Source organism: Poromitra crassiceps, assembly GCF_964638095.1.
Source record: "Poromitra crassiceps genome assembly, chromosome: 13".
Lineage (NCBI taxonomy): Eukaryota > Metazoa > Chordata > Actinopteri > Beryciformes > Melamphaidae > Poromitra > Poromitra crassiceps.
In genome coordinates this window covers 15,691,898-15,702,906 of record NC_139644.1, presented here as the reverse complement: position 1 = coordinate 15,702,906, position 11,009 = coordinate 15,691,898, and the positions used below count along the sequence as shown (strand labels likewise).

General features: G+C 45.4%; 2 protein-coding genes across 2 annotated transcripts in view; both read left to right on the top strand.

The window, feature by feature from the left end:
- Nucleotides 1-5,028, top strand: part of notum1a (notum, palmitoleoyl-protein carboxylesterase a) — a gene marked incomplete at both ends in the record, with an annotated part of 9,944 nt that extends 4,916 nt beyond the window's left edge. Inside the window, 10 exons of the mRNA XM_083649096.1 lie at nt 252-304; nt 523-618; nt 1,771-1,831; nt 2,124-2,182; nt 2,284-2,386; nt 2,487-2,678; nt 2,825-2,922; nt 3,728-3,875; nt 4,536-4,583; nt 4,722-5,028. Of these exons, the coding sequence (XP_083505222.1) occupies nt 252-304; nt 523-618; nt 1,771-1,831; nt 2,124-2,182; nt 2,284-2,386; nt 2,487-2,678; nt 2,825-2,922; nt 3,728-3,875; nt 4,536-4,583; nt 4,722-5,028 (1,165 nt within the window). The remainder of the gene's footprint in view (nt 1-251; nt 305-522; nt 619-1,770; nt 1,832-2,123; nt 2,183-2,283; nt 2,387-2,486; nt 2,679-2,824; nt 2,923-3,727; nt 3,876-4,535; nt 4,584-4,721) is intronic.
- Nucleotides 5,029-9,718: 4,690 nt separating this feature from the next.
- myadml2 (myeloid associated differentiation marker like 2) lies at nt 9,719-10,807 on the top strand (the record flags this gene model as incomplete). Its single annotated transcript, XM_083648696.1, has 1 exon — nt 9,719-10,807. The coding sequence occupies one exon, from the start codon at nt 9,719-9,721 to the stop codon at nt 10,631-10,633; it is 915 nt and encodes a 304-aa protein (XP_083504822.1). The 3' UTR covers nt 10,634-10,807.
- Nucleotides 10,808-11,009: the final 202 nt, after the last annotated feature.

The window sequence follows — 11,009 nt, the reverse complement described above, 5'->3', positions numbered from 1 at the left end:
TCACGTATTATCTTCATCTCATCTTGATCTCATATTTCTCTTTCTCCATAGGTAAATAAGCCATAGTATTATATGATGTGAAAAGTAGCCTGCTTATCTCTGCTTACATGTATGAATGTCAGCTTGACTGTCATGCAGGCAAATGGAGGAACTTCAAAACATATTCACAGTAATATGAACATAAAAGTCACATGACATGTGCTTTGTTATGTTGGTTAGTGTTATGTGTCATATCTTTTGCTCTCTTGTAGGTATTACCTGAAAGAATCCCGAGGCAGCAGACGGTGGTTGATATTCCTAGAGGGTCAGTATTATGGTTTTGTCTCTCTAATAAATTACATCATGTTTCTCCTTTCATATTCAGTTTTGATGTGCTTAGTTTGGCATTACCAAAGAATTTTTTTTTTATGAATGAAGATTAATTAAAAAAAAAAGTGTAATATTTTACAAAATCCATCCAAACAGGCCTTTGAATAATTATGTATCTCATGTTTGTTTGTGTGTGTGTGTGCCTATGTCCAGGCGGCTGGTACTGCTTCAATAAAGAGAACTGTGACAGCCGGTATGAGACCATGAGGAGACTGATGAGCTCATCCAAGTGGCCTCAAACCAAAACAGGTAGGGTTGGGTAGCGAAACACGGTACCACTATGGTACCAGTACCTTTACTTACAAGACTGAATTGCAATGCAGATTTAGGTGCCTCATTTAGTGCTGGCTGTTTTTCCCTATTTTGAACTTCTGTGAGCCTTGCACCCGGAAAACTGCACTTAAGACGGAGAGTGCGCGTTCATACCCTGCTTCTACTGTGCCTCATTTAAGTACCATGCCCGAGCTGCAGAGTGAAATATCCACCCTCCGGTGCTCCAAAACCGGTGCAGCACGCACCTTCACTAACATTATCGCTTTGAGCGTGCCGCTTGAAATCCTCTTAAAAAATCATCTTTAGGAAAATTTTAAATGTAAAAACGTATCGGTTTAGACACCGGTATCGGTTTAAAAGTATCATTTTAGCACTGATATATATTGGAAAAATACGAAACGATACCCATCCTTGAAAACAGGTGAGCCTCCGTGTGGCTCCGGTACGGCTGCCGAAACAGATTGGCACCCATGTGATCTTGTCAGGCGTTTGACAAGATCACATGGGTGCGAGTCCATTCGGGCAGCCGGACCGGAGCTGCACGGAGCCGGACCACATCTGGTGGACATTGGCCCTTAAGCCCAATGTCCACCAGCTGCGGTACGGCTCCGTGCAGCTCCGGTAAAACCGCCGGGACAGACTCTCACCCATGTTAATAGATGGGCGACATATGCGGTATGGCAGAAATAGGCACCTGTTCTATTTTTGTCGGATCCCGCATGCGTCTGACAAGATTACATGGGTGTGGGTCTACACAGAACCGTACCGCAGCTGGTGGACATAGGCCTTTACTCCACGATACAGAGCGGAGCCTGTAGCACTCCCATCACCCAGAGGAAAGGGCACAGAGAGCCCACTGTAAAGCCTCGGTAATGAGAAGGACGAGATGTATCCGTGCTTATCTGCTGTGTTATTGAAAGAGCGACACCCGGTCATAAAGTAGCTGCGGCGCGGGGCTACCTGGCGCCCTCTGCTGCGAGAGCGGAGACGCCTCCCTCTGTCATTGGCGTGTAATAACTGTAATCCATGGGCTGATGATGAGGAGGATGAGGATGTGTGTGGGAGTGTCAGGATGACTAATGACACATGCTGATCTATGCCTCTGATCTATGTCTCTGTGCTCTGCAGGCACGGGGATCCTGTCGCCACTGCCCGAGGAAAACCCTCACTGGTGGAATGCCAACATGGTGTAAGTTGCCTTTTGAGTGTGTGTATAATGCTTAATCATTGCTGGTAATTTTAAACATCCTGCACGCTGTAATTATAAGCAGGTATAAGAGGCCTTAAGATGGGCCCCCCTGTGGTTCACCTGGTAGAGCGCAGAATCTGAACCATGGCCCTCTGTCGCATGTCACCCCCACCCTCTCTCTCTCTCCTCACCCTTCCTGTTAATCTACTGTCCTATCTCATAAAGATCAAAATTCCCCCAGAAATTATCTTAAAAAATAAAAAATAATTATGACATTATGTTGCTTGTGCAGGTACATCCCCTACTGCTCCAGCGACGTGTGGAGTGGTGCTACAGCCAAAACAGACCAGAGTGAGTCATTATCGAATGAACAAAACCACAACACCTGTCCCTGCTAAGTTACATTTGTATTGTTATTGGACAGTGCTAGCATCTGTTTGTCTTGTGTGCAGGTGGCTACGCCTTCATGGGCTCACTGATTATTCAGGAGGTTGTGAAGGACCTGCTGAACAAAGGTCTGGATAACGCCAAGGTCCTACTACTAGCAGGAAGCAGGTGTGTTCACGGGTCACACTTTTACTGTGTCTAACTATTTGAGTTTTAATACAAAATCTCCTACATCTCATTCATATTTTGTGCATATTGCTGCCTGCAGTGCGGGTGGTACGGGGGTCCTGCTGAATGTGGACCATGTGGCAGAGCTGCTGGAGGGGCTAGGACACACAGGCATCCAGGTGCGAGGCCTGTCCGACTCCGGCTGGTTCCTGGACAACAAGCAGTACCACTGCACTGACTGTGTGGACACCGTCAACTGCTCGCCCACCGAGACCATCAAGAGAGGCATCAAGTACGGCAGCCACTGATGACTATCAACACTTTTCTGATATGGACTGATTTAGTTGCAGTCAAATGATGAGATAGTGATAATAAAGAGCGCTAATCAAGTTGCTAACATATTAACAGCGTGCCCTGATGTCTCACCTGCCCCATCAGGTACTGGGGAGGAGTGGTACCAGAGAGGTGCAGGCAGACGCATGAAGGAGAGGAGTGGAACTGCTTCTTTGGCTACAGAGTCTTCCCTTCAATAAAGAGTGAGTATTTGGTCTTGTTCTTTACTATGAAAATATGCACATTCAAGTGTGTGTGTGTGTGTGTGTGTGTGTGTGTGTGTGTGTGTGTGTGTGTGCGCGCGCGTGCGTGCATGTGCACTTACACGTATCTGAGTATGTTATTTAGGGCACGGCGATATGACATTTAATTTTTTTTTTTTTGACCAAATACCTCAATATCGATATTGCGACAATATTGTAGGGATGACTATTGGTGCTTTCACAAAATATTTACACAAGGAGATTCTTGAGAAATAATCATCATTAATGTTAATATCGAGTGGGTAAAGGCAAATAACAGAACAGCTAGAACAGTCTGGTAAGTAAAAGAAAAAAACTACCGTACATCACTTGCCTACAGAGTGTCTATAGAATATTTGTAACATTTCAACAGCTTATTAGTTGATATTCAACAATTCAACTATTTCACTTTGTTGTTTTAATGGCTTATTAGTTGAGATTCAATAAACATATTTTGTTTGCTTTCCGTTCCTCACCTGCACGTATGTTCATGAATTGTCACAGAAACGTTGCAAATACTGTAGACTCTCTGAAGCTGGACTATGTTACCTCACTTTACTGTAATGCAGCCTTTATAAAACGAGGAAAAGCCAACATTTGTGCTCTATGACGATACCACGATATTATTACAATATCCAAAATCTAACACGATATCAAGTCTCATGTGATGATATGGATATAACATTAACATATTGCCCAGCCCTAGTGTCACTGTAGGTTGTGTGTATTATGTATCAGAGGCCTATATGAATGTCCCTGTGTGCAGGCCCTGTGTTTGTGGTGCAGTGGCTGTTTGACGAGGCCCAGTTGACGGTGGACAACATCCAGCTGACGGGCCAGCCTGTGCAGGAGGGCCAGTGGCGCTACATCCAGAACCTCGGCATCGAGCTCAGGAACACGCTCAAAGACGTCCCGTAAGAGCCACTGCCTCCATTTCAACCAATTCATTTAAATAGAATTATAGCCTGGTTTCAGATCAGTTCACGTTTCTTTGTTTGTTTATATAGCCCTTCATCACATGTATGTCTCAAAGTACTTTACAGAGAATGATCTGATGAACTAGATCTAACTGATCAACAATCAACCACAGAACAGAATGGAATTAAGTTATTTTTAGATCAAGGCCCCTTTGGCCTTTGATAAATACAAATGTATTGGGGCATTACGGCCAAATGTGGGCACCAAGGCCAAAACCAATCATTATTAAAATCCCCTTTTCACTCATTTTACTTCAACGGAATAAACATCCTAATAGAAAAATGGATTCAGTGTACAGCACATAACATCGCTCAGACTGCAAAAGAAATCGGCAACTGTCTTTTAAGGGCACAACGGCCAGTTCAAAACTGGCCATGTGGGTAGCAGGGGCATGACAGCCACTCTCCAGGGCATCCACGGCACTGGCCTTGGTATAATTCCTGCCCTGATATAGGGAGAAATGCCAGGAAAAAGAACAAAATGCAAGAAAGCATATTTTAACAAGACAATCTAGCTGGCACCACCAGCCTTATATGACTTAAAGCATATACATTTCCAAGAAAACATAAGAAAAGAATCATGTCTTTTTTTTTCAGGGCTATGTTTGCTCCAGCCTGTCTATCACATGAAGTTATCACCAGAAGGTGAGTACTATTAAAATGTCAAACCCCTTGTTCAGTGTGCGTTTGTCAAAAGAGACATTTGCTCATTTGCTCAGAGCATTTGGTGTTTGGGGCTTTACTTTGTGTGAGCTGACAGCGCCCTCTTGTGTCGTGATGCAGTTACTGGATCGACGTGCAGGTGAAAGGCACCTCCCTGCCCCGGGCGCTGCACTGCTGGGACCGCAGCCTGCACGAAAACAACAGGAACAACAAGGCGCCGCCCAAGGGCTGCCCTGTGCATCTGATAGACAGCTGCCCCTGGCCACACTGCAACCCCACCTGCCCCACCATCCGAGACCAGTTCACGGGACAGGAGATGAACGTCATCCAGTTCCTCATGCACATGGGCTTCGACGTGCAGAAGATGGCCCAGCAGCAGGGCATGGACCCCAGCAAGCTACTGGGCATGCTCAGCAGCGGCAGCTAAAGGGACACATACAGTCATACACACACACACTAACTCCAAGCTAGCAGCGGGGCTAGCTGGCCTCTCTGGGCCAGTTTCCCCCATACCTGATACCTCCAACCCCTCTCTTGCCTCCCCCTGCAACCCATTCTACCTAGCCTGTTCCCTTCTGCAGCCTCCTGTTCACCATAGCTCAGACCTCAGTCAAACACAGGGGCTTGCATTGGTCCCAGCCCAGCTTTCATCCTACAGTTCCTCACAACCCAGTGCTGGTGGTGACACAGTAGAGGGGCTACATGCCACCATGACAAGGCACACCTCTCTGCTACTCTCCTCTTAATTAAATTATCTTTTGCTTGTAAAAGAAAAAAAGATCACGAATGTAATCCAGTTTTAAGGATGCTCATTGATGTTTTTGTTTTGTTTTTGTGTGTTGTTTTTTTTACACGTAGCTTTCATCCTTTCTATAGATTTTTATTTGGTCATTGTTTAAAAAGAAAGGCAAACTGCCACAATGACGTAAGGATGCTGTCTATGTTAAGTAGTCACTATAGAGTGTATAAAGATATAAGATTGTTTAAATCTTTTTTTTTTTTAATAGTCGGGTTCATCTTACATATCATCACACAATAGCCTATATCAAGGCACAAACAGGCACACATGAAATGGTGAGAAAAGCACTGGATTTGGGAAGGGACAGGAGGAACTGTTGTTGTATTTACCTCTAGGACAGTGGGGGACAATGGCAAGAGAGGAAGACAGGCACACACAGAGAGAGAGAGAGAGAGAGAGAGAGAGAGAGAGAGAGAGAGAGAGAGAGATAAAGAAAGATGAGACATGCATGTCTCTTCTAATCAATGTATGGAATGACGCCAGATAAGCTGTTCACAGTCACACACAGTTTGCAAAAAAATACAGATCCAACAAATGTAGACCGGGTTGAATTACACTTTTTCAAAACAGAGAAAAAAACAGATGCACCTGTCACCCCATTGTCAATCAAAAAATAGGGTCAAAATAAAGACGCACAATTCTCCAATTGTTTTCTTGAGATTAACATGGGACGTCCCTGTAGACTAGAGCTATAGCTTTCTAACAGTGATAGGGACTGTTTGGCAGATATGACAGCTATGATTAGGGCTGGGTGATATGGACCAAAAATCACATCTTGGTATTTTTAGGCTTTCTACAAAAGGGTGCTAAATGTTCAGTTGTAACTTGGTGCTTTCACAAAATATGTACAGTATACACAATGAGATTTCTGATCAATAATCATCAGTAATATGGTTATAATGACTATGTGGGTAAAGGCAAATATTACAACAGCTAGAACAATCTGGTAAGTTCAGGACATGACATCACTTTACTGTAATGCAGCCTTTAAAACCAGGAAAAGACAACACTTATGCCATGTCACGATGTTACGATATCCAACATCTAAGACGATGTATTCTCTCATATCACAAACAATATCGATATAATATTGATATATTGCCCAGCCCAACTACCAGGCTATCGATTGCGATCACTATTGATGCTTTGAATTTATTTTAGTTTCTGTTTATTTTTTTGTACCACAGTGCCATTACATCCCTAGTCTATACCTCTTAACGCACCAGTCAGCCACATCACCAGAAGAGGACCAGACAAACCCAAACACGTTTAGCCAGCCACATCACCAGAAGAGGACCAGACAAACCCAAACACATTTAGCCAGCCACATGACCAGAAGAGGACCAGACAAACCCAAACACATTTAGCCAGCCACATGACCAGAAGAGGACCAGACAAACCCAAACACGTTTAGCCAGCCACATCACCAGAAGAGGACCAGACAAACCCAAACACGTTTAGCCAGCCACATCACCAGAAGAGGACCAGACAAACCAAACACGTTTAGCCAGCCACATCACCAGAAGAGGACCAGACAAACCCAAACACGTTTAGCCAGCCACATCACCAGAAGAGGACCAGACAAACCCAAACACATTTAGCCAGCCACATCACCAGAAGAGGACCAGACAAACCCAAACACATTTAGCCAGCCACATCACCAGAAGAGGACCAGACAAACCCAAACACGTTTAGCCAGCCACATCACCAGAAGAGGACCAGACAAACCCAAACACGTTTAGCCAGCCACATCACCAGAAGAGGACCAGACTAACCCAAACACGTTTAGCCAGCCACATCACCAGAAGAGGACCAGACAAACCCAAACACATTTAGTCAGCCACATCACCAGAAGAGGACCAGACAAACCCAAACACATTTGTGTCAGAATGTGATTTTCACATTAGGTCACCTCAGTAGTACAACAATCCTCAGAATCAATGCAATGTGCTTTCAAAGGGAGACAAATATCGTGTATTGTATAATTTCTTTTTGAGTATTTGTATAGGTTCTTTCAAGTGTTCACTATAGAGAGGCAAAGTGACCGCCTACTTCCTGCTTCAGCACTGTACCAGAGCTTTGTATCCGCCATTTATTTTCCCATAGACATTTCGTAAAATGCTTATAAAAATAGTTTTACTTCGTCAAACCAAACGGTTCAGCTATATTTAGAATCGGGAGAGAGACCATAGAACATTTCACTCGGACCAAAACTTAAAAAACTACATAGAAAAAATATTTTCTTTAAATCCGCAATTTCTTTTACGTTTTGGTTTGAGTGAAATGTTATGTGGTCTCTCCTGTTTCTAAATATATCTGAACCGTTTGGTTTGAACAAGTAAAACAAATTTTATAAGCATTTTACGAAATGTCTATGGGAAAATAAATAGCGGATGAAAATCTCTGGTACAGTGCTGAAGAAGGAAGTAGGCGGTCACTTTGCCTCTCTATTGTAACTCCCTTCTTGTATTTCATAATAGAAATCACTTTTTTAATATAATGACAATGTTGTATATGTAATGATGTCTTATAAAAGATGCTTTAAAGGACCTCTATTTCACATCACACCAGAGAAGGAAAGGTATTACTAATTGTAATTTTATTCTGTAACATATTTTTTAACAGAAAAAAAAAACTCAAGCTACATTTGGTAATTTACATATTTATTTTGTTATGTAAATCATATTTATAAGTGCTATTTTCACAGAGAAGTGATTCTTTGTAAATTGTAAATATATTGCTGTTTTTTTTTTCTCTTTGTGTTGATTGCATGTCTTTGTATCAGACCGAAAAGAAAAGACCCATTACAAATATTTCAAGGTAAATCTCTCCGTGCCGTCTTGTTATTTCTTGCAACCGTTCCTATTCCTATCTTACAATCAGTGGGAGTGAAGGTCAATGTAGCTCCCCGAGCTCCCAACACTGCATCTTTAAATAGATCTGGGGGCTTACAGCACATCCATTGCAATTATACAGTAAAATTCAAACCATTATTTCAGGCGGTGGTCAGCTCAGAGAATCACGTAGCGCACTGCAACACTCTCTAAAACCACGCTAATATAACGGGTTACAGCTTTTTCAGCGACTGTTAAGCCATTTCCACTTCCCTCTCACAGGCATAGCTCAAAACTGCCATAATAACTCACATATAATCATCCCTCTGGACCTGTATGCAATTTGGGTCTCTAATGGGAGTCTTAGCCTCGCTCCCTGTCATTACACTGTGTATAAATGCCAGTTTCTCTCTGACTCAGTCTCCCTGGGTGCTCCCCAGAAACACGACTCCCCGTGCTGCGCTGCCTGCTTGCTGCTTGCCACCCACCCCACCCCACCCGTTTGTGGAATATAGACCCCCTATTTATAGAGCTGGTGGGGCCTGTAACCCTGGGCCTCGGCACAAACTTTCATTTGAAGAACCACCCCTGGCAAGCCGCTGAGCGCATACTGACACACAGGAGAGAGAGGGTGTGTTTGTGTGACCAGGGAAAGAGTGGGAGATCAGATGAGAGGAAGCAAAGAGAGAGAGACACACAGAGAGAGAGAGAGAGAGAGAGAGAGAGAGAGAGAGAGCAACCAGTCCGAGTGACGTTGAGTTGGAGGAGCTAGGGGCCTGCAGACAAAGAATCACACGGACAAAGTCATTGAGGACTGGAACTTGACTGACAGGACAACAAACTAGTCCACCTGTTCTGCGCTACTGTTGGAAGATCATCTCTGAATGGATATGACTCATAGACGAAGGCTTATTGGACGTCTCACTTTGCTTTGAACGTTTGAGGAGATACGGTGGACAGCCCGGTGATCGAAGGGTAAAGCAAGACGTTTGCGGACACGCACAGGAGCCTTTGAGTTGGACATGGGTAATATGCGACATCGTTCTCTAAAAACAGCTAGCCTCATATTGTAAAAACCACTGAAAAAGGATTGATACTTCTCCCGCATTACTATTTGAGGTACAGCAATTAAACTTCAAACTGTGTGAGAGTGACATTGGATTAAGATCCCAAAAGCTCTAGCCCATCTAAAAGAAAATTATTTGTTTAAAGTTCACCTAAAATAGCCATGACTATTGTGAGCTACACTGTTCTACAATACAGTGGCTGAGTGTAACCTGATCTCCAGCACACCACAGCAATTACAACGCAAGTGCAGGGAACATTTACAGAGATTTGTAATTAAGCGCCATCTATAAAAGCAGAGCAAGGAAAGGGCGAGGTCGCTGAGAGGAAGGAGAGGAGTAGGCCTCAAAGACACCAAGCAAAAGAACAGGAGGTCCAGACTCTCATCAAGGCAAAATCAGCAGTGCGTAGCAGAGACCATGGACTCTCATGGCGGACACTACCTCAACAAGGATGCTGTGCTGTCACCTTTAGGTGCAGCCCGCATGTGCCAGCTGCTCCTTGGCTGCACCATCATGGCGCTTGTTGCCCACAGCGCGGGGTACAGCGCCGACTACGGCACCTTCTGCATGTTCGTGTGGAGCTTCTGCTTCGCCGTCACGCTGATCGTCTTCGCCCTGGACGTCACACGGCTGCACAGCTGCATGCCCATCTCCTGGGACAACTTCACCGTGGCCTTCGCCATGCTGGCCACCCTCATGTACATCACCGCCTCCGTGGTCTACCCGGTTTACTTCCTCCAAGTGGAGGGCTGTCCCGCCGAGGGCTGCGAGGTCCTCCACTACCGCATCGCCGCCACCGTCTGCTCCAGCGTCTGCTGCTTCCCCTACGGGGCCGAGGTGTTCCTGACCCGGGCCAAGACGGGGGCGGTGGTGGGCTACATGGCCACCGTGTCCGGTCTGCTCAAGGTGGTGCAGGCCTTCGCGGCGTGCATCATCTTCGGAGCCCTGGCCAACGACAGCGAGTACACCAAACACATCGCCACGCAGTACTGCGTGGTGGTGTACAGCCTGTGCTTCTCCCTCACCGTGGTGGTGGTCGTGCTGACGGTGTCGGGCAGGACCTCCGCCCTGCGCTTCCCCTTCGACCGCTTCGTGGTGGTCTACACGTTCCTCGCCGTGATCCTCTACCTCAGCACCGCGCTGATCTGGCCCATCTTCAGCTTCGACAGGAAGTACAGCACCACCGACCGGCCTGACGACTGCCCGCGGGGGAGTTGCCCCTGGGACAGTAAGCTGGTGGTGGCAGTGTTCACCAATGTCAACATGATCCTCTATTTCGTTGACCTCGTCTACTCCCAGAGGATCCGCTTTGTCAACAGCTCTGCCGTCTGAGACACTTCCCCTCGAGGGCTTTTTGGCCTCAGACACAGACAGTTAGAGAGAGTTGGAGGCCACGTCAGAAAATACTCTCCACAGTCAAGTTTCTGCGAAGGACTATTGAAGATTGAAGATGCCACGGCGTTCTGCTTGTGTGGCACTTTTTACTATCAGTGTTCTTCTAGTATTACACCTCTGTACTGACAGAATTACAGTGATACATGTTAGAAACTTCAAGGCCTCCCCCCCCACCCCCCAGTTCTGCAGTGACCTACCAGGGAGAGTCTGCCAGGTGCGCTGATGAGCTGATCTCAGCAACTTTGCACACTGAGGACACTGGAAAATATGTCCGTCTCAGCACCAAACACATCTCGCTCATCTCCAAGTTGCA